The 25,155-nt window shown below is 38.3% G+C and overlaps 1 protein-coding gene across 1 annotated transcript in view; it reads left to right on the top strand.

Annotated features, from left to right (window-relative positions):
• LOC134678278 (CCR4-NOT transcription complex subunit 6) overlaps nt 1-25,155 on the top strand; it is a 175,083-nt gene that overhangs the window by 140,681 nt on the left and 9,247 nt on the right. The window contains exons 6-10 of the mRNA XM_063536768.1: nt 14,103-14,171; nt 20,128-20,285; nt 20,423-20,577; nt 20,969-21,120; nt 24,002-24,226. Coding sequence (XP_063392838.1) covers nt 14,103-14,171; nt 20,128-20,285; nt 20,423-20,577; nt 20,969-21,120; nt 24,002-24,226 — 759 coding nt within the window. The remainder of the gene's footprint in view (nt 1-14,102; nt 14,172-20,127; nt 20,286-20,422; nt 20,578-20,968; nt 21,121-24,001; nt 24,227-25,155) is intronic.

Below are 25,155 nucleotides of genomic sequence, written 5' to 3'. Positions count from 1 at the left end.
CGACTCAACTATAATGACTTCATTGAACTGACGACGAAACTAATTGACGGCCTGAACACGGTACTCGACTGAAAAGCTCTCTATTATATCACGATTGTTAAAGTTGAAGTTTAAACATACGGCAGACGGTTCGACGGTCAGCCAGCTGACAAATGGTTAAACAGACCAACAGCAAACGCAAATATAGTTCGGGTACGTAACCCTAAAACTTACAAGTTGAACTAGGTTAAGTGAACTAGTTAACGCACCACGCACATGTTACCTACATCGAGCTGCAAAAGTGCTGCCAGTACACCGTTTCAAACTTATTTTGCAAACATTAAGAATTCTTAAAATTGTCTGTCTTTGTTATTTCTGCTGGACACTAACTAATTGGTAAATCGCGCCAAAAAGACGCTGTGAATTCTGACGTAATTTCACCTTGAGACGATAATTATTTTGTAAAAAATTAAAAAGACATTAATTCATTCATTATTTTCAAAATATATTTGAAAGTATTTGAAGCTCCCTAATTTATTCATGGCAACAACTATCAGTATTATCTACGATAACCATCTATGGTTACATCAAAGTCAAACATTGTTTGTTGTTAAGAATAATATCGTTTATAAAATAACAATATTTAAAAAATCCCAAAAAATCCAACCACATCAAAACAAAAGCACCTCGTCGAGTCAGACGATCTCAAGTTCAAATATCATCCACCAATGAACCCATTCTGTCCCTATTCTGTTCACGAAATGCTCGCCTGAAGTCAACGCACTGTCTCGCCGGGCTCTGTTACAATAATAAAACGTTCAAGTTTAAACCCCTTTCCACTCACTTGCTATTTCTTTGAATGGCCTGACAGCCCCGACACTTCTGACACTCCTATTGGTGCTGTTGGTGATAAAAGTTTCTGGCTGATGCCTAATTGTGAAATATGCATCCAGTCATCCAAAAGTCTACTCTTACGAAAAATTTAAATCAATTTAAAAAAAATCTGTACCAATTTTCCTTTGGATGACCGACTAGAGAATAAGTACGTAATTTGTAAATATAAATGTCATCAATTCTCATAAATAATTCGATATAAATATACCAGGATGTAAAAATGAATAAAAAAGAACCCAAATAATAAGTTGGGGGACTTTTATTGCATAGGATATTCTCTTTTTGCAAGTCAATAAATAACATAAGTATCAACTTTTCTACACAACTAGTATGGCGATATGGACACATCTTTATGTGAAGTATGACATCTTTGCCATAGTCCGGTAAGCAATACCCATACTGTCGTATAGTAGTTTTTAATTGAAAATTACTTTTAAATAAGTCTGTGTTTGCAACTTATGCTTATAATCAAAGTTGACCGAGAAAAATCCTTAATTGAACCACGGGCATTGCGAAGGTTTCAAGGTACGAGAAGCGTAGGTACAAACGGTGTTGCCGAGCGAAACACGTTTTTTTTTTAATTTACCTCTCCAAAGAAAATACCGATTACACTGAGAGAAAAATCATCACCAGGAATTAAAAAACCGTTCTGTACTGGGGGAAAAAAATTAAGTTTTAGTAATAATTATGGACGTTTCACTATTTCTGTAAAGTTTATTTATTTCTACAAACAGCTCAGTAATCCCAAATATAATTTCAACAAACAGATAATAGAAATTGCAAGAACTAATAGAAATTGCAAAAGTCAATTTGTTCCTATTAGTTAACTCTCCTTGTCCCCGGATTAAGTTTATTTTTGTAATTCTAAGTGTATTTTTGTTGTACTTTTCTCTCAGTGTGGATTAAATATTAAACATTTGCAATTAGCACGCGAAACTCCACTAAGTAAAATCGATGTACTTATGGAAAAAATAAAGCAAGATATATAAATTGCTCCTAGTGTGGCGTCCTGATTTCTAAGAATTAAAAAGTTATTCCTAGCTGGACGGACTATGAGGTGGACGATATTTTATTATCTTAAAACAGAAGCAAATATGCTCAGGTTAATATAAATCTTCCAGTCAAGTTATACGTCCGGTTATCGACTGTGTCAACCCTCGTCATTCCGGTGCTGATAACCCGCGCCGACATCTTTACTGCCCGGAGGCACTTGCCAAAACCCCTTCACTCCGCGCAATTAGGATCAACAAAATACACCCACTTGTCTGCGAGTGCTCACAATCGCGACTTAATAAACGATACTTTGAGAAGCGTTGTAACGCGTTTCTAAATGCGAGGCGTTGAACTGCTTTTTTGCATGTTTGTAGAATATGTTAACAAGCTCTTAAGGGGAGGTGTCATCTTCTGATTATTATTCAATCGATTGATATAGTCGCACCAAACGAAGTCTGCAGCGGATTTTATATCCCACGCAGTGTAAGTGTTATGTATACGTCATAATTTCATAGAAGTTTGACGTTCAAAATGACACTTGCACTGCGTGGGCTATCAAAATCGCTGCAGACTTTTTACGGTTTAACTATATATGTATGACATAGAAGATATACGAAAAAGCAGTGCTGTAACAGGATAGGATGTGATAAACTAAAAGGAGTCAACCTTTAGTTAGGCACGTTTAATTAATTGTTGATTCGATTTTACTAACTCTAGTCATTTTTATAAATGTCTCTTGGATACGATACGACAAACATACGATACTACAAACACAGGCGATGCCGGCAAAATAATGATATCTCACGTCACAATATCTATGAAGTCTCCCTGCTTATAAAGATAACGTATTAGGTTATTCACCTTCCACAAGGCTCATTGTACTAGCTGAAACATTGCATGATAAATACAATGAGACTATTCAATGCTTAACTATTTTAAGTATAAGTTCAAAGCGCTGCGCAATTCACGGTCTCTGTTTTCGAACATGCTCCTTAATTATTATATTTGTATAATACCTAGCAGTTAAATTCTAATCAACGGCCCTGGACAAGATATCATCGGCATTTTAACTTTAGGACGTCAAAGTACTGGCTAGCCCTGGACAAGATATCATCGGCATTTTAACTTTAGGACGTCAAAGTACTGGCTATCCCTGGACAAGATATCATCGGCATTTTAACTTTAAGACGTCAAAGTACTGGCTAGCCCTGGACAAGATATCATCGGCATTTTAACTTTAAGACGTCAAAGTACTGGCTAGCCCTGGACAAGATATCATCGGCATTTTAACTTTAAGACGTCAAAGCACTGGCTAGCCCTGGACAAGATATCATCGGCATTTTAACTTTAGGACGTCAAAGTACTGGCTAGCCCTGGACAAGATATCATCGGCATTTTAACTTTAGGACGTCAAAGTACGTGTCCATAAATTACGTCATCGATTTTTGACCCCCCCCCCCCTAAAATCATCCAAACATCATGCTTCGAATGACCCCGTTTCCTCCTACGGTATGCTACCATCATCCGATGTCCAGACCCCCCCCCCCCTTATTTGAAATGACGTAATTTATGAATAGCCCCCCTATTAAGAGCGATACATTAATAAAAAATAAATTAGGTAATTGTTAAATACACTTGAGTATCACACATTGTATCTATTAATGATGATTTTTAAAATAATTTATTTCACAACCTTTGGTACATTCATCATGATAGCACAATGAAAATGTCATTTCTTCTATGGAAGTTAATAAAACGCAATTTGTGGCCTATCATTGTATACGTAGGCCAAATTAGAATTATTATGCAATACACCCGACAAATTTATATAATCACCGACTCAATCATCTATCTATTTATTATCTGCTTACGCAACTCGGTTCTGTAACATCTCCCGAACACTTTCACTTCGCCCGCGGCGACCTCTGCCATGAAAGTTGTGATTCGCGAACCGGCGCCGTATCCGGTTGTGGGTACTAAGACCTTTCACGTGAGTTTCATGTTTATTGTCAGATTATCTTGTCTATGCTAATGCATCTAGTCATCATTAACTTAAAGAGCTCAGCTCTTATCGGTGACGTAAGGTAAACGTACTGGTGGTCGACGCGGTCCCAGTACCTACATGTCATCTTGAAACTTAAGTCATTGTCAATAGAGGTGACAGCAAGGCGTCATTGGGCATTAGTATGTCGAGCACTAGTACGTTTGCCTTAATAGCTATTCTGTTCTTTTCTCTGTTAGTGTGTTGAACTGATACATTACTTGGACTACTTCGTTTAGTCGATTGTAGGTATTCCATTAATTTTACTTTTTTTGTACGTACATCTGCTGAATTCTAAAAATCATCGTTTATTATGACTTGTTTGTTACAATACTGATTTTTTAACATAAATGTAATATTTATATGATAGGTGGGTGAAAAGCACAGTGCACCACGTGGTAGCAAAATTACCTTTATTTCGAGACACATGTAAGATAGGAATACCTACATCTGTATTCGTCACTACCTACTCTAAAAGTTTCATTACCTACCGTAAAAGTAAATAACTTTACCCTTTTATATTATGCCTCTCTTGATGAATTAGTTTTACAAAGTTACTTTGTACAATAATATTACCACACAATTAATTTAAATACATATGTCTAATTCAGTATTACAAAGTACTCTGCACTTTTGGCATAGGTATTAGCTACACTTTCTATCCATCATCATCAGAACTAATCCCCGAGTCATTACTACCGAATTTGAGCCATTTTCTTGTAGATCAAGTACGGTAGCAACCTATCTACCTATAATTTAGTTAAATAAAGTAAAAGTTAGTATAATGCATTCTAATGGCCTATTCTTACTTTCGACAAAACCGTTTCGCCGTGACGACTGAAAAAGATCGGAGATTGAGGTCAAATCGGTAATGACTTTAACAATGACCAGTATGTAAGAAGACTCACGGTTTAACTTTTACTTTTTGATTTGTTCACAGTCCATGACATATCCATAAGTCCTTAGGGCTCGATTAGATTCGCATGTACTTAATTATTTTAGCGTCCTGTATTTGAAAGTTGCTGAACGAACTAGACTTGAACCAACGGAGTAAATTTTTATTGATGATATCTACGGCTAATAACAAAAATTAAATTAGATAAGTTATTTTTTTATGAAAGGAACTACGAATCCTCTATTAAGATTCTCAATTAGTTGTAATACCTATGTACAATTGTACACATTTAAATAGTATTTATAGTACATATCGCCCTATTTTCCGGCACTAATGCGTAAAATAGCGCTATTCGTGCGTATGTCAAAAGTTTAAAGGGTTTAAAGTTTACTGTAAAAAGTTGTAACAGTTTGGTATACGAAACCTTAATTCAAGAATTACAGTCGATGAGTAGTAAAAAAATAGAACAGGACAGGCTTTCGTATTTCTAAAATGTGGATAATTGCAGTTGACATAATACCTATTCGTCGGCTAGTACACACATGAACTTTGTACGTTAATATACTATCTTAAAGCTATCTGTCATCATCATCACATTATATGAACTATAAAGGTTAGGTACTACCTTATTTGCGGGCAACCATACTATTGCAGTTGGAATCACATGATTACACCATTTACGACATGGCCCTACATCCATGTCATCTATAGATATAGCGATACTGACAGACATTAGAGACATTTGATGTAAGATTATTCTGTGAACCACACCGAGCCAGATGCTGGTATTACCGTATGTATGCATGCAAACTATCCTATGCGTGCATCGCGAGGAACAATTAAAGCCAGAGCACACCGGCTGCGTCTATAATACGTGCGCGTGCGCTAAAATGTTTGAGCCGCGCCCGCACAGGTCACGCAAGCGGTGTGCCGTCTCTCATAAGGAATTCTGAAAACTCGAATTTCAGTATAAATACTTTTGCCCATATGGTACTTTTATACAAGGTGCTACTACAAAAATACCTACTTTTGTAAACGTGTGTCGTGTACAATAAAGTGATTACTACTACTACTACTTATATCTAGTATGGTACCGAAATCACATGGTCAGTGGATTTACACATAATAAGAAAAACAACTCACGATGCTCTACCTTCTCCTACCATTAGTTGATTGATCGGATGGTAATCAATCGTGCGGTGTTTACCGATCGTCGGTTCGTTCACCTCCACATCAAGGTCCCAAGTTGAGCAATATTTTCGCGTCCGACGAAACCCACTCATGCACAATGATGCACATTTCCAAGTACGATGCACTAGGTTGGAGGAATGAGAGCGCGTGATATGCATGCGAGAGCTAATATCTGTCGAGTGTAGATCTTATCCGAACGCAAGGCCTTCAAAACGCTCCCCGTGATGCGGTGAACCACCAAATAAAATGTCTTCATTCTGCACATCTACTACACAAGTATATCATAATTAATATATTTATGAAATAAAACTATTGTAACGGCTTATATCGCGTGTAATGAATTAATTAATTTAAAATACATTCCGACATTCCGAAAAATATATTCACCTCTGTCAATGACAACTACAATGTACAAAACTACCCACAAAATAATGTAAAATAGGTTCATAAAGCTAGCTATACATTAGCTTGATATATTTGTTTAAACTATATTGCACAAAATATATACAACAATGTACAAATGGCGGACTTAATGCCAAATGGCATTCTCTATACCAGGTACAGGATATAGATCCATTACAACGATTTTAAATAACACTAATATTATAATAAAATGCTCGACAATTATAATACATGCTGCTAATTTATACGCGATATATGTATATCCCGTTAAAACAGTTTTCATAACATGCTTATCTTGCTGATCGAAGATAATAAAAACATTTTTACTAGCATTAATTACATATACTTAACCTTTTGGTCACTTATCCTAAGTTATTTGCGGATTGTTAGGAACGAATTCTGGTAGCAAATCATATAATTAATGCCTTTAAGAATTATAGCCGGTCAAACAAGTTTGTCAGAAACAAAAGGCGCGAAAATCAAATTTTCTATGGGACGCTTACCCTTCGCACCTACATTTTTTAAATGAGGGATATCCCTTGCCATTTGGCTTGACAGACTATATTGTCGGTAGAGACATGTTTCTAATTTTTTTACACTCGTAACTACGAGACGAATTCGTGATTTTAACAGTTTACGTCATGTCTACGTTTGTATGTACTTAAGTAACGTGTAGGTACACGTACATGTGAGTATATTTGTGTAGTGTGGTCAAAACTCTAGTGTTAAACGCAATTTGGTTGAACAACGTGTCAGTCGAGTGTTTTATGATATGACGCGGGCGACATAAGTACATACGTAACCTTTTAACCAACTTCAAAAAGAAAGAGGTTCTTATTTTTATCTAGCATAATGCCTAGTATCTAGTTAACACGATGTAATCTATACCAACTGACTTCATGAAATTGAATTTAGATACATATTCGTAACAAAAAAAGGCTGAATCTTTTATTCTCAATTTGTCGGAATCTGTTTTCTGTCCACAGAGCCATCAACTTTTGCCACGCGAAGCATTGTCATGACAATGATGCGTTGGGATAGATACTTCGGTAGCCTTGTAATTTTCCGAGTCATTAAACGTTGTCAGAGGCTCATAAAGACTCCCCACGTGGGCCTGCGCGCGCGCTTGTTTTTTGCCTGGTAGCACGTCGTTCATCATTGCGCGTTTATTTATTATCACTCTGGCCTTGGCCGTGAACGGACGCGAGGACACGGCGTGGGCAAACGCGATGATTACATACAGAGTTAGTCGCGATGTAAATTAAGATTGACCCGGCAAAAAATGCACATTGTACTCGCCGCCGCATGGGGCGGGCCGTGCCGCCTAATCAACAATATTTTAATCGGTGCTAGGCGCAAAAACTAAATTAATATTAAAAGCTGATAGATGTACTTGTGGTTATTCCCAGTAGTTACAATTAGTAGTTAGTAGGGTTGTAATTTAACCTACAAAAAAAACATGCATGCATATTTTAGCCATATTTTTGTCCGTCACTACCTTGGAAACATTTTATGTAGGTAATCGTGTAACCGTTTATATAGTTCGTAACTTAAATAAATCTTCAATTTGACACATCGATACACACAATCCAACGTTACCTTACCTAACCTAACAATTTAAGGCCCTTTACTCGTAGGTCTCCTTTCTAGACAAAATTGAAGTACAAACACTTTGTATAATTACTTTCATTCGTTGTCAATTCAGGAGAAAATGTAGCTACGTGTTTTGATCTTCGTAAAACCCACAGCATTCAATACTAAAATTGTACAGTCCCCTGCTGGGACCACTGGAGCGCAACGACAAACGATCATCAAAATAGCGTGACGCCAAATAATGCAACCGTGATGTCATCCCATCAGTAATTATAGTAAAAGTTCGTGACTGGCGTTCGCCTCGCAGGTTTCGCCACAGACGTGCACCCAATAATATATATGCTGGAGTAGATGAACGGAAATGGAGTAGATACGAAACCATCATCATTCGATAACTAAGCATAGCGGTATTCTGCGAGACAAAAAAATAGAGATATGTAATAGCGAAACAAAAAAAAATTAGCATACCAATGTGAGGAAAATTAGAATGTCAAACAGAATCAATCCAAGTCAAATCAAATGAACGTTATTAAATATTTATCATTCAAAATCATAATTTAAAAGTCAATCCTACCTGCCAACATAAGGAAACAACTCAAAATTTGCATCAGATTACTTTGCCTCATATGCGGATAAAATGCAACTTTTTAATCAGTAAGAGAAGCCTTTACGCTGGTGTGCTAAAAATAAATTGTTGGTAGCCAAATAAAACTTTACCATACAGATAAACCCTACGTTGAAGCCTAAAGCAGTTTAAGTCGGTTAAATGCGTTAATGTTTAGGACAGTCGAGCCGCCCACTGCCGCCAATCGCATGTGCACTTTGTTCGCCAGTCCCGTATCCGCTACACGTAGCCTGTCTATTGGTCTTTGCTACTTGAATTAATCGCTTGCAATTATAATCTCACTATATATTTATATGGATTCTGCTTTTGTGCATTCTTAAACTAACTCTCTCAATGTCACTGGGAAAAAAATAACACTACAGCTTTACGGAGTACATACAACATCCTATTTGTTATCATAATTTTGCTGTTGCTGAATAATTTCGATCTTGCTTTGACTTTAAACCATCCTTTTTTTTTCAACTAATTTCCTGTTTTTTTTACTGGTTTAAGTTACAGATCGTGGTAGTGTAACTGCTGCTTAATTTCAAAGTGATCTAACCAAGGCCCCTACGTTTTCTGTTCTGTTTGACGGCGCAGCAACTAGTATCATTTCTCTCTCCTCGCTCTTTTAAAAATGCCATTTGTCAAAAAAGGACAACCACACTGTTGACAAGATGAGCTTCAAATCCAAGTGTTGCCTTTTTTGGTGCATCCAGGCTGTGTATGTGTGCTCTTTTAGGGATGTGAAAAGTCGATTTTAATCATGTTATATATCGATAAACACTACACAGCGGAACGAAATAGCTATTAAGCTTCAATATCTTCGTTAAACATATACATAATTGAAATGCTAATGAATAATAAATATATTAGAATATAATAAAATAATTCAATTATTGCGGAACACATATTTTAGTAGGTATTTATGTATTTTAATTAAATATCTGAACTTTCCCTTGGTTCCCTGCTGGGGCGTGACGATAAAATTGTGATCTAATAACCACAATAAAGAATAAAAGCGTTTTTGTTCATTTTAGGTATCGTTAAACCTTTGAAGTAAAATTAAAATTGCAAGAAATGTCGATAGTTTATCGATATGACTTTATCGACATGGCTACAGCAAAGTGGTGTTAAATTGTTAATCGTACACTAAACAAAAGTGGCAACAGTGACAGCTCGCTCAGACGGGATCTATGGATCTAACCATCCCCCGTTTTGAATACCTTCGACAACGTCCTTTAATAAATAGTAGGTAGTTGTAGTAATCACTTGTACATAACACAGGTTTACTAAAATAAATATTTAAATACTGAAATGTTCTACTTCGAAAACATAAATACTTACATAACTTCTAGTTCTATTTTTGGGTATTATCCATCAAAATATCTACTGTGTACAAAAATAATTATGTTGATGTTGTTGTAACAGTCTTGCTGCTTTTGCGAAAAATGTTTTTGTCGTCAAATATTAGCTTTATGATAAAATCACCGCCGGAGGTCATCGTCCTAATCTTGTGACTTTATTGTCGGCTTAATGATTTATAACTTGTTGTCGTTATAAAATATATTATTCCTGGTTTTATTTATGTGACCTTTTATTTTCTTTATTACAAAAACTTGTTCGATGCCGCCATTACTCCACAAGTTAGCATCAACTCGTATTTAAACCTATAAAAAATTAAAACAAAACCCCTAGTGTAAAATATGTTATATCTTTTTTTTATGGGATTTTGAACAGTACGTCAATCGGGACGTTTCGGAAACTCAAAATTCCATACAAAATGACACATAACGCAAACGCGTACGTCACGCTATCGAATGAAATTTACACTAGGTACAGAAGACAATAAATTAAGAAATTGGCAATACGTAGATGCAATGGCTTGATATAACTGAGTAACACGATAGAAGAAATTCGTGCGTGTGCGTTGAGCAGTCTGCTCACGCAGAGCAGCACGGTCCGAGCAGAGAACTCAGTATTTTGCTCGTTAATCCAGAAGGACAATGACAACGAGTTGTAAACGGCTCGGTCACGTATACTGACGGAATTCTTAAACACGTAGGATGACGGATTATTAGACGAATCCATTTCTTGTGCCTGTGTAGCTACGCCTTATTAATTATCATTTAAACTTCTAAATTCACAGTCAGTTTATCTAAGATAGTAATATAGTTTATTTTTATATAGTGTGGTATAGTTGTTTTGCTGTAATATGATATGCAATAGGCTGGATACCGGTTTTCGCTCCATCGGCTCCTCAGCGTCTAGCGAAGATGCTATAGTCAATGGACTGAAAATGTTTTGCATGGAATTGATTAACCCCGTGTCCTCGGGTCTTATAATATTATTACACGCTTACAAGTAATATTGGGCGTCTTTACTATCCCGTTATTATTAACACTATTGATTTCCTTGTTAATTTACATGTAAGGAATCTGTATCGGTTACGTGCTGTATGGTAGTAATCTTTTAATGATAACTAACGTGTAACATAGATACACTAGAGAACAAATAGCTAAAAATTCTCAACAGAATCAACAGTTCATATAACTAGCTTCCCAGTTGAATCCTAAAGTAACCCAGAATCTGCTATTCAAAGCCTAGTCCCATAAAAAAATCAAATTTAATTGATTCAAAGAATCTAGAATACAAAGTCTGGGTTCGAACCTGTATAACTAGAAACGCCTACACTATTTACATAACACTGATCCCGAAATGTAGTTAATTTTTGCTGGAATGATTAGTGATTTGCCTTTACACCTGTTTAGGGTTTGCACGACGGATCCGAAATGTATGGGAAGATCCGCGGATCCGGATCCAGATCCGGATAATTTCATACATTTCGGATCCGGATTGCAAACCCTACACCTGTTATTTACTATTTCAAGAAAAATTAAGATAAAAATAAACTCCTGTTTTGCAAATGCAGAGTCATAAACTGTGAGGCATCTTTACGGTAGCTCGCGACAGACGAACGGAGAAAGCCTTATCTCATGTATCGGAGCGCGAACAATGTGAAGAGTATGTTGATTCTTATCATTGAGTCTATCTAGTGCTTATTCGACTTTCACTCAATTCACCACTCGTGTGTTGGTTCTTGCACCGCCTTGTTGTTTGGCTTGTACCGCTTGTTAGCGCTGTCGGAGCTCGTGACGAGCCCGAGAGTTGACTCGAGAAAGTCGCTGCGGTGCGAATCTTTGACTTATGCAGTTATCGGCATCCGTAAATGGCGATAATGAAACGTCACGCAAAACCCCGATAGGGTGAACAACCTCGACCAACTGCTGTTTACCTCAAAATATGTAAAGGACATCCTTTTCACGACAGTTTTTTTACATTAAATATTCAATAAGCCGTGGGTAAAGAGGTACATTGTGACGATGTGAGCTATGCCCGTTCGGAGGGCGCCGGTCGCGCATGTTAAACCAGGCCTGTCGTGATTTAGTGCAGGGCCGCGACTTGCACGCAGCCCACGGCCCTAATTACAAAGTGTAATGAGGCGACGCCCGCGCGCCGGTTGCACCGGCTTCACGCCTCTGCCACCTCTGCCCGTGCCCGAGCGACTGCTAGCATCGACGAGACTTCACCACTTGACAAATCACACTTATCCCTTAATTTGGCCATAGCTTTGATGGAACCATGCACATCAGTAGCATAAGCTAGAAAGAAGAACTGAGCTATGAAGAGAGTCTGGTTCCATTTAAAGAAGCAAATCATAGTTTTAATAACGCTGTTACTTTTGGTTAAGCAATAGACCAGAAGACACAAATCAAGTAGGTAGGTAACATATCGAATATCTGTGATTAATACAAGTGTTATGATGGGTCTTATCAAATGAAGCCTTCGCCTTTAAAAAGGTATTTCGGTAATTAACCCTTTTCCATGTGGTAAGTACCATTTCCCAACAAATCTAAATATATTAAAAATAGTTACGGTGGGGTGATTCATTTGAAGACAAGTCACATTTCCCGAAAGACCAGCCTAACGAACCTTATTGGATTTCTCGATTAGATCGATAAATTGTACATTATCGCTGGAAAAGGGCTAATAAGTTATTAACAAAGAGTTGATTACGTCAAACATATCCAAGTTAGCTGGAAATCACGCCACATCCCATCTCATTGAATACTGGTCTTTAAACTGAAGTCTCTATGAATATGTGTACTAGTAACACTTATCGACGCGGCCAGTACCGAACTCTAAACTGTAAAGTTCTACAGTTCTACCTGGATATATGTCGACAGCATGATATCAAAGCAATGCACTGCCAAACACTTGGTAACAAATGGGTTTTCTGATAGACTGAAAGCCTGCTTAAAAATATTTTTTGCTGTGGCCGTCGCTAGCTAAGATGTGCTTTTTCATAATTTGAGGTAGCATTTATTTTATTTTTATTTCCGCATGAGCAGCGCTCTGCTCTGATACAGGGTTAAATCATTTATTTTTATTGACGCAAAATTTTGAATAGGTTAGTTTTTTACTTGTTTTTGCTTTTACTGCACTGCTCTATAAAAAATATACATATATTGCTCTATAAACTACATATAAGTAGTTTACAAAATATAAGAGAAGGTGGCCAATAAGGGAGACAGCTACACTGGTGTTAGAGCATAGGTATCCTATCTTCCTAATGACACGTGTATCATTATGTATATGTCGGCGGCCAATCGTAAGATTAGGCAGATCGTAATGTTCCTGTGTAATGTTTTGACGATAGTCACATTAAACCCATATATAGGTAGGATAGGTTCGTTAGGTTGCTTCAGATGCCCGAAGGGCAAACTGCCCAGAAATAGGAGCCCCGCGTGGCGGGGCTCGTCGACTCAGAGAATGAGTCAAAGATTTTCACGTTTCACATTTCACGATATGCCTGATCTTACGATCGGCCGCTGACATATACATTGTATACCTATGTGACAGCATGAATGAACTTGATTTATAAATGCTTATTAAATTAAGAGTGAATACCATAAATTGTATATCTTCTAAATCAGGGCCTAAGCCTAAGCACACAAGTTGTTATTAACTGAAATAAATACCTACTCTAACTTTGGTGTATTGATTTGGCGTGCCGTTATTGTAACAGTGGGAGTTTCCCTACGTAACTTGCAATTCCTTATTCAGCGTAGGTACAAAGTAAGGGGAACAATAGACCTAGGTTTTTTAGTTGGCTTTGTTCAAACAGTAACAAATGTAAATCGAACTCGAGAGATGTTAGCAAGCGATTGCATTATCAAACTAGCAACTTTTTGCTCCCTCTGCGAATTATGAGGGTTCGCTTAATGCTATTGCAGAATGTACGCCTTTAATTGCGAATAAATCTCCAACGTACACTCGGGCACGAGGCACGAGCAACAATAACGGTATGGATATTGCTAGGTTTTTGCGATTGTTCGGGAGCTCGCAAATTAATTTTTTCGTCGTTCCGATGTTCGATGGATCCGTTGTTTAAAATTAATAGTGGTAAAACGGTTCATTTTTTTATTTCTTTGTTTCTTTTGTTGCAGTAACTGCCACCTTGCCGCCACAGAGGCCTTGGATTCCCTTAACGCGACCTAACAGAACTCGTCCTACCTGTAAGTACATGACACTTCAATTATTTTTAATTGCACAATTTATCTCAAATTGAAACAGCTATTCTTGATGCACATCACAAAACATCACTTAGTTCGATACTGTGGTTGTCAGCTTGTAATGTTTTTTAATTACCACGATCACATCAAGATTAGTTCAGAGCGATATACGATTAGGTACCTACATGTTTTAATTTGCAATATGCCTAATACGTTACATGTTTCTATAAGAATCTTAGCGAGTTGATCATTAATAAAGTGTCATAGTGGCACGATGGGCGCGGCGCACGCGGCGCGTCCCATAAATATAATCAACCGCGGTCCGCCCCGCCATCACTATGGTAATGTTCCCATACGAGAGCTCCGGGATACAGGATCGGTCCCGATCGTGACTCGTACATGAATCTTTCATACGTGCCGGTACCGTTACATCTGTGGGTATACGTACAATTGGTAACTCACCGGATATATACACTGGCTTTAAACTTTTAACGTTTGGTTCGATATGAATATGCTAATGTTCGTGATAAACTAATCTGGACTGACTTGACATATTGAATTATAGGAATAAGCTTAAATATCTGTTTAGTTACCATGACATGGTTACTGTGGAACCAAAATAAAAAGCTATGGTTATTAACAAGTAAATGTATTAAAATATTCCACTAACAGCTGTTAAGTGGTACAAGACATTAGTACGAAATGATATACTGGTTGAAGATGAATGATAGCGCGTATTATATAAATCCCAAATAGGTAATTTAGTTGACGGTTCCCATGAACATGCCTAGATGCCATGGCAAATCATAATTATATTATTTGTTTTATGTTTCTTTTGAGTACCTACCTAATCCGCAATGGAGCTCACCGTGATCTTGATCTGACATGATATTTGCACAGGCGTGGCGCGGCGGAGCGTGTTATGGTTACTTAACTAGTAGTCCTTATTTTATTTATCTTCCTATTTGTCCATACATAGGTTTTTATACATTTATAATTTAGCATAGTTATTGAAGTAAATGTATCAAATTTTGTTTACTATAAATGCAAATATGTATATTATTCACAAGGTCCTAATACAAATAGCGCTCGTAGTATATCAGAATGTCATGCGCTGTTCTGTTGAGTGTCACAATCCATGAGTTATGCAGTGGGCACAACTGGTGTTTTATTTATTTGCCAATAAAATGTATTTATTCGATATGACTTTTCACGCAACTTTGTCTCAGCTGTCGCATTTTAAAATGACAACGATTATTTTGTTGTGTTGGCTTCATTGTAGAGCCACTCACCTCCCCATTCTCGCGCTTTACTTCTTGTGGTAAAATTAAAAAATCGTTTTCAAAACGCGTAAACAACCCACATGACTATCTACCGCGATCTTCGCAACACTGCTCCTGAGTCCCCCTTGTCATTATTGCAGTTTTGAATTTGGAACCTTATAATATTCGATTTTAGATTAAATCCTTTAAAAGGTCCTCTGGGACTCAGGAGGGAAATTTATTCCGATAAAAATATACCTCTCCTGCGGTCTCTCATTAGATGAAGAGCGTGGTATTATAACTATAGTATGGATCCAAAGGGCGAGATTGGATCGTACAACACTCAAAAATACAAATTCTCATGCTTTCTCCGACATTATCCGTTTAATGCATATTTCTAACTGAAAACGTATACATGAAAAATGTGTCTGCTTGTCCTTTTGCTCATGGAATACCTCTGAAGCATCAGCCCTAGTCAAAGACTTCAATAAGAATAACAATTCGTGCTACGCACTTTAGTCAGTTGCCCAAATTGCCCAATTAACCGTAACAGTGTAAGTATGTGCCTTGTAGATACTTAGGTAATGTTTTTTGCTAGGTACACAAATGAATACGTGTTCATTTTATTAGATTCGCTTGAAGAGTCTGTATTATATGTAATTAAATATTGTAATTTCAACTCCGTTAAAATTTCATGAAAGAAAAAAAGCTGTAACCAATTCAAACTCCTCAACGGAACGCTGACTTAACATACGGTAAATCATTCACGTAAGGCCTGATGCTATTCTCGAGGTAACTGCAATTGCATTTAACCCATTACATGTGATTAATAGCCATACATGAATCTTACAAATGCGATCCGTACTTTTCGCACAGTCCTATATTCCCAAGAGAAATCCTATGGCTACACAGACTCGTCATACAGCCGAAGAACTTTTTAAGCCAATTAGACCTTATTTTTATAGGTACTACTACGCAATCTCGTGGCGCTGTCAAGACGATAGGAATAGGTTGGATAGTGAATGAACAGTTTTAAATTAGTATGAAAATTAAAAACAACGGAAAAAAGTTTCAAAATTTAGATATTAATGAAATGAAAATGAAATGAAAAAATGAAATGAAAACATTTATTTTCAGGCAACTATTGGCCCATAGATAATGGTCTTTCGTCAACTAACTTTGCGTAACATATTAAAAATCATAATCATATCACTTGGTTCACGAATACCACTATGTTTTTGCAATTTTAATATCGACTTTGCTTCGACTTCGTTAAATTTAAATTACTCGTCAGACGTAATACATAATTAGAACAGATGTGCGCTCTCATACGAACGAGCCATATGTTGCATTGCACTGTTCGATGTAGCGTTCAATAGCGCCTCGATCCGCTGCAATTATGGCCTTTCTTATGCAAATTATTATGAACGACTACGGCTCTATGCTGCAATCGTAGAGCCTGTCAATGTTTCGCTCCAACTTATGATACATTTTGTGTTTATATTATTCTTCAAACAAGTCTGTTCAGAATTTCAGTCTAAATCTACAAGATAAAGCATACCAATCATCGAACAATAAACCTTTGTAAATGGAATGATGATTCATTATTAGCAAAGGTGAAATCTTTAGCTGAAGTCGAGCAGGCACGTTTCAAAAACGATCGTTAACAACGCCTTGTTAGCACCTATTGAGTTCTTACGATATATTGCAGTTTGCGCGGCTCGCGCCGCTACTAATGACAGCACTTTGCTCTGTTTGAGTTAAAATATATTATTAGATTGAATAAAAATTAGTTTAATTGCCGTAAAAAACATAACACGATCAAAGAATATAGTAGTTTCTATATCTATCGCGTCGAATGATATGACTATATGACAGTTTATTTTTATTCGTACCTGTCACGTAAAAACATTGTGGACGTTTTTTGGAATATATTAATTTATTTAGAAATGTATCATTATCATTTAATTAATAAAATTAAGGTAAATACATATTTCTTCAGTTATTTTTTTACTAAGCTCAAGCAAAATAGATTTGAAGGAACCATCATCATAGGGATCATCATTGGACGCGATAAGTAACTGTATTTACCTATATTTAAAACCTAACCATATTTTTTTGTTCTAGTCAAAAATGTAACAAATAATATAACTGGAGAAGATTTGTTTCTGTTTTTTACACATTTCCAGCAATAGTTATTTTATGATGTAGCAAAGGTACGTCGTGAACTACTCTCGAGAGGTGAATCCTAACTACGGATATACTCGTATACTACTTATATAATTAAAAAAAATAACAATATTAATTACGTATTGAAAGTCTGTCGATGTTTATAGTGTTTACTCACATTAGTCACGCTGCGTATATAGTAGTAATTAATGATCTCTCGACTAGAATATGAGTGATTCTACGTGGGCCAAGCCGCTGTGTTGTTGACGAAAACCGGTGCGTTGCGGTGTGGCACGATGCGGCAGACACACCCACACACGCCGTGACATGCTTCACTTGCCTGACATCCGGCGCCACCACGCCTTTTCCGATTGCTTCTTTTTGCTGCACACGTCACAGGACGCCAGCCTCCGAACCCTGCTTAACGTACAACATTCTGTGTGTGGCATCGACACTATCGATCCATAATAGTGTAGTCTACTGCAATGGAGCCCTATAAAACGCATTAAGTTTGTCATACAATGGGCCTGTCCGTCAAAAGTAATGTAACTGCCCGTAGCGAGACACCTTCCTCCATTGTTCGCTGATCGATGCGATACTTACTCATACACGTAATATTTCATCATCGTTGTCTATTTATTTTGGAATGAAAACACGCGCCCATATATTAAAGAAGATTAACATTTATTTTTGCGCGGGTGTCCTTTCGCTTTATTTCCTCTATGAAGTGCTTAAACAATCCTGTCGTGATCCGTGTCGTGGCGCATCAAAAGCTACTTGACGTTTGTTATGTGCGCCGCGTCTCTTGAATTGCATAGCGCATAAAATGGACTTTGCCAAAGCACGTGCTGCGGCAGCGTTGATGGCTTTTCGGTTACATTGACTCCTGTACGATTAGCATGAACGCGAATGCGCTTTATGATCCTTATCAATTTGTCCGTGCCACAGCTCTATGCCCGTCACCTGCTATTGTTCTGTCTCTCAACTGTTGTTCTTCTGTTGCGACCTCTTTGTCTTGAACTTACACTACTGCATTGTCGCTACATTTTCTGTTGAGTGACGGGAGCGCGATTAAATCGAGATAATTGCACCGCCAAGGTCTTCCACGAAGTCGACATTTAGACGGCTGGTTTCATCGTCCCAGCGCTTTTTGATCCGCGTAATGAGACGGGTGCGACTGCGAGCGCGCCGCCGCGTCCGCATAAATCTGAGATAATGGCATGCGGCGTGAGAGAGCACAGTCGTGCTACGTTAGTTTACGTAATAAGTGGATACGTTGAAACAGTCCAGCCAGAGGACCCTCATGTCTAATTTCCTGTCCGGTTTCTAAGAGGCCGTTGTTGTCTTCTTCGTACCTCATTTAGTACCTACTCGTACTTCTAACAGTTTTCTATGTCTTTATCGTACTAAGATGCTTGCGAGCTGTTAAGCGCTTCCACACAATTGTATACGCCATTTTCTAATCATCGACAATGATTCTAATACATCTTACACGACTAGCCCCCGGGCCCACAAGATGACGGCTTGAGTGACTGCTAAACGGCTCATTTCCATCCCCATTCGAAAAATACAGGTGAAACCCATAATTGTAGCACGCTGGGAAAAGCCGCGGAGTCACGATATCTTTAAGCGGCTGCCCAAGATTGAAGATATGCAATTAGACAAATACTATAACTATTGCGGCGCGTGCCAATTAACGAGAATATAGCTCGGTGGTGAGGTTGTAATGCAGATGCATCATAATACAACTCTGTTGAATTAGCTTTATACATGTCACGCAACATGCGCTGCCATCGTAACAAAACGTCAACGTCGACTAATTGGTCTCGCAGCGAACACTTGTCGCGAAACTGTAATTGGAACAATTGCTTGCCAATTAACTAAATAAATTTAGATAAATTGTTGGAGCTGTGAATTGCCTTTACGTAGTAAGCGGTTTTGAAGCATAAAGATTTCTTAAAATAACATAATACATACATATTTTTCACCACACCAGCTCGTAAAGACTCTTTGTACCCACTTCAAAAACTGATTAATGTTAAGAAGGTTACATTTTTCCACATGTATGGCAAAGTAACCTGATGAAAATTTTAATTTGTTTTCTCGTGTTGAGTAATGATTTTGAATGAAAAATATTTAATAACGTTCATTTGAAATTAATTTGTTATATTTTACAGTTAGTATTTTCCTCGAGTTAGTGTGGTGAAAAATTGTATGTTTGTCTCGGGAGCAAAGTTTATTTAACCTGTGTGCCTTGAAACCCTTGCAAGACTCAAGATTCCACATTTCGAACTACGAGCGTAGCGAGCCTTTGCTTGGATATCAATATCAGCACGAGGAATTAAACAACAAGTTTACCCCCTTATAAAACAAAACACTATTATACAATTTATTTTCGACAGTGTCCCTTATTATGTATTATTAATTTGTTTACAAACACTAGATTAACGAAACCAAATGGTGCTCAAAATGTTAAATTTGAAGGTTCAAAAGGCTATGTATTCGCTAATAAATGTTGTTACTTTCAGGTATCTTTACGGTTATGTGCTACAACGTCCTCTGCGACAAATACGCCACGAGACAGATGTACGGCTACTGCCCCAGTTGGGCGTTAGAATGGGATTACCGGAAGAAAGGAATTCTAGATGAAATTAGACATTATTCCGCAGACCTAATTAGTTTACAGGTTAGTGGTTATTTGGCTAGTTTTATATATTTACTAACCGCCGGCTCGGCCAATCTAACGCTAATCTTGACGCACGTATCTGCAAAATATAAATAATATAAAAAATATTCATTCCTAAACCATTACTGTGTTTGCAGGAAGTAGAAACCGACCAATTTTACAATTTCTTCCTACCAGAGCTTAAAAGCGACGGTTACGATGGCATATTCTCACCAAAATCGCGAGCGAAGACCATGTCCGAATCGGAGAGAAAATACGTCGATGGTTGTGCCATCTTCTTCAGATCTGCAAAGTACGTGATGCTGATGAGTGAATTTATTCGTTATATTAATGATGGATCCTTAGAGCCACCCCACACTAGCGTCTCCCGAGCGTTGGCGACTATCTAGTCAAGTCTATGGCTGCTGGAAATGGCGTCACTGCGCAGTTGCGCCATGCAGGGTATCGTTTTGGGTCGTCCCATTAGTTTTTCATCAGGTTCTTAAATTAGTCCTATTCTGCTTTCGTCACCCATTCTACATTCGTCACAATCGCAATTGGCGTCGAGCAGCAGCCGTAATAGAGTTGACTAGACGCCACGCTTGAAAGACGTTAGTGTGGGGTGACTTACACAGTAACATAATTTACTTGTGAAATTAATTAGCAGGATATATTCCTTAAAAAAATTTAAAATATGTTTGCAGATTCGCGTTAGTAAAAGAGCACCTAATCGAATTCAACCAGCTCGCGATGGCTAACAGCGAGGGCTCGGACAACATGTTGAACCGCGTCATGCCCAAAGACAACATCGGCTTGGCTGCGCTGCTCAAGACCAAAGAAGCGGCGTGGGAAAATGGTGAGCACCTTCCACTTCAATACTATTTGATGGTCTGGCCTGCTATAGTTCATCGCGTTAAAGTTAGCGTTTATCTATGTGGTTGAAACATTTTTATTACGTACAAAAGTAAATTCACAAGCAAACATTAAAACCTAAAAACTCACTCATACGCAGCAAGCGTCCTGGGGACAATGCCCCAGGCAACTTAAGGTTTTTAATGTTAAAACATTGGTCACTTTCGCTTCTACATTAATATCGGCCGTCGTTCTTGAAGACAGCAGACAGCCATGTTAAAGCGCGAGGAGAAGTTGGTTAGCCCTTAAAATTATTATGATTAGGTATTATGGAAAGAATGCTTTACGTCGATCACGTATATAACACACTCTTATATATGTCACCGTAAAATTGTAAAAAGCGTTAGTTTATAATCTAACTAGCGAGATTGTAAACTGTCGAAAGATTGTGTAACGTAACTTAGTGATTACAATTTTACGGATTGTTTTTCGGTAGATTATAATCTATCGACAAGAAAGCGTAAAATTGTGAACCGACACACGAGGAAACGCACCTCGCATGCTGATTGGTCCGTCTTATAGTACGCCGTTCTGTGTCCATAGAGTTAAGAATCAAACACGGGTGTCTATCATATTAATAAAATACGCTTCAAATATTGTGATATCAAGTACCTATTGTATTTGTTATTAGTTAAGAAGAGTATCAATCATTCTGATATTATTTAAGAAAACATAGTAACATAATAATAAAATCAGAAACCTCACTTTCTCGTGAAACAAAAAAAATACTTATACAATAATAATAAGAGAGTCGGTCAGGGTCTCCGGCGTGTCTTCGTTGGTCGGAGTGGACCTCAAGGGGACCCGCAGGAGTCTCAGCTCTGGCTTGCCTTCATTGGTCGTCCAGAGAGGAGTCGCTAGAGCTATATGCTCCAGGGGTGGAAGCGAAAGATGCATAAGACGCGAGTTGGCACAGTGGCTGGTAACAGCCACTGGGTAGAAAGCTGCGCACACCTCTCGACACCCCTGAGCCGCTCACACCGATGTTGCGCCTGGCCGTCTTTACGATGGCGCATCAGGTGCCCATCAAACGAGTGGCGAGTCACTGCCTGCCTCGATAACTTGTGCAAGCAATGTTATGGCAGGTGCCCGGACTTCTTTGCAATAGCCCAGTCTTTTTTTTGCACCCAAACTTAAACCATAGACCAGTACTCTGTCCATATTCTCTACAATAGCTTACAATGCCTGCTGAAGCCGGTTCACGGGTATCTATTGATGTACCCGTGAATGGGTTCCAGAAGGCGTTCTATATGACATCAAATCTCTCCAAACGGCCTCTACGTGTTGGATCTATATCCCCACGTACGCCTTATAAATGACCGGGCTCAAAAGACCCGGGTGTTTTAAAACGGAGAATAATAATTCACCCGATATACGTCCCACTGCTGGGCACAGGCCTCCTCTTATGCGCGAGAGGGCTTGGGCTATCATCCCCACGCTAGCCCAATGCGGATTGGGGACTTCACATACACCTACCATTTCCTCACGATGTTTTCCTTCACCGAAAAGCTAGTGGTAAATAGTTATCAAATGATAATTCGTACATAAGTTACGAAAAACTCATTGGGTCGGGCCATGCAGGATTTAAACCCGCGACCTTCGGATTGAAAGTCGCATGTCATATCCACTCGGCCACCACCGCTACAACAATACGATATAGAATCATGAACGTTACATTTTTGCTCTTAAGTTAAGAATGACCCACGCTAGACCGGGCCGGGGCCGGGCCGGAGCTTCCGGCACTTCGTTTTCCATGGAAAGCACCACGTGATCACCGATCTGCCGTCATAGATAATTACATGTCGGACGCCTCGGAAATACAACTAAATATAAAAGTAAAAATCAGAAACGCAGCAATATTTCCCCTTTTTTTAGGGTTCCGTACCCAAAGGGTAAAACGGGACCCTATTATTTTAGGGTTCCGTACCCAAAGGGTAAAACGGGACCCTATTACTAAGACTTCGCTGTCCGTCCGTCCGTCCGTCCATCCGTCCGTCCGTCCGTCCATCCGTCCGTCCGTCCGTCCGTCTGTCACCAGGCTGTATCTCACGAACCGTGATAGCTAGACAGTTGAAATTTTCACAGATGATGTATTTCTGTTGCCGCTATAACAACAAATACCTACTAAAAACAGAATAAAATAAAGATTTAAATGGGGCTCCCATACAACAAACGTGATTTTTGACCAAAGTTAAGCAACGTCGGAAGCGGTCAGCACTTGGATGGGTTTTTTTTTTTGCTTTTTTTTTGTTTTTTTTTTTGCATTATGGTACGGAACCCTTCGTGCGCGAGTCCGACTCGCACTTGCCCGGTTTTTTATCATTTGAAGTGCATTTCTTTGGTTAATCACAGATGAATTTTACTTCATCATTCAGCAACAATGTCATGTAGGTAACTAATTTTAAAGTTTTTAGTAATTTCCAACACGAAATCAATTTACAGTAATCAAAACACTGTTTGTTTGCATTCGACAACAGATCTATGTATTTATCGACATTAAAATATGGCGGCGCGCGGCTCACAACGTTCAACCAATCAGCGCTTGAGGCGCGTTCCTTCGTACGCCTGTTCACAATATGACGGTTTCACTTCGATAGATTATAATCTAACGAAAAATAAAGCGTTAAATTGTAAGCAGTATGTTAAGGTACACAATATTTCGACAGTTTACAATCTCGCTAGTTAGATTATAAACTAACGGTTTTTACAATTTAACGGTGACATATACAAAACAACATAAGCAACGTATACTGAGCGTACGGAGAGGAGGAGAGGACACCTGCCTAAACTCTAAATTATATACTTATTAAATGAATATTTGACAGGCATACCAACGGACTCGTCGATGCTCGGGCAGCCAATTCTAGTATGCACGGCACACATCCACTGGGACCCCGAGTTCTGCGACGTGAAGCTGATCCAGACGATGATGCTGAGCAACGAGCTGCGCAGCATCCTGGACGACTCGGCGCGCACGCTGCGGCTGGCGGGCCAGCGCGACAACGTGCAGCTGCTGCTCTGCGGGGACTTCAACTCGTTGCCTGACAGCGGTAACTATCTACTACTTGCTTATTGTCACATGAGCTCCAGGAGCTCCTCCACGTGAGGCTGATCCAGACGATGATGCTGAGCAACGAGCTGCGCAGCATCCTGGACGACTCGGCGCGCACGCTGCGGCTGGCGGGCCAGCGCGACAACGTGCAGCTGCTGCTCTGCGGGGACTTCAACTCGTTGCCTGACAGCGGTAACTATCTACTACATACTTGCTTATTTTCACATAGTACACATTCATAAAACTTTACAGGCCTGATTTAGTTATGTTATGTTTTATCCCTTTCTTATGAATGCATTACACTGAGAGAAAAATATAACAAAAATACACTTAGAATTACAAAAATAAACTTAATCCGGGGACAAGGAGAGTTAACTAATAGGAACAAACTGACTTTTGCAATTTCTATTAGTTCTTCCAATTTATATTATCTGTTTGTTGAAATTATATTTGGGATTACTGAGCTATTTGTAGAAATAAATAAACTTTACAGAAATAGTGAAACGTCCATAATTATTACTAAAACTTCATTTTTTCCCCCAGTACAGAACTGTTTTTTAATTCCTGGTGATGATTTTTCTCTCAGTGTAGTCAAAATGACAGATAAAGACAAACGATTTATAGCTAATTTAGGCCAGTATCGCGTTTATGAATAACGCCATAAAACTTTCTAGCTTCATTAAGCTTAAATACAACATGTTAATTTACCTAATCAAACAAACTGGAAGCAGGACAGTTACGTTTACTCATACAACTTCATGTGCAGCTGTCTTTATTTTATCAATGAGGAAAAATATGTATTATGTGAGCAAAATTCCATTTCCTCCTATAGTTAACTGGATTTTCATTTCCTTAATAGAATAGAAACTGTTTGACTCATTGGTTTGTTTTTTAAGCAAAAACAACCTTTTTCACGTACAAGTTGTC

The sequence above is a fragment of the Cydia fagiglandana genome, chromosome 2 (assembly GCF_963556715.1).
Source record: "Cydia fagiglandana chromosome 2, ilCydFagi1.1, whole genome shotgun sequence".
Classification (NCBI taxonomy): Eukaryota; Metazoa; Arthropoda; class Insecta; order Lepidoptera; family Tortricidae; genus Cydia; species Cydia fagiglandana.
The sequence above is the reverse complement of the archived record's forward strand: the minus strand, read 5'-3'. Positions and strand labels throughout refer to the sequence as shown.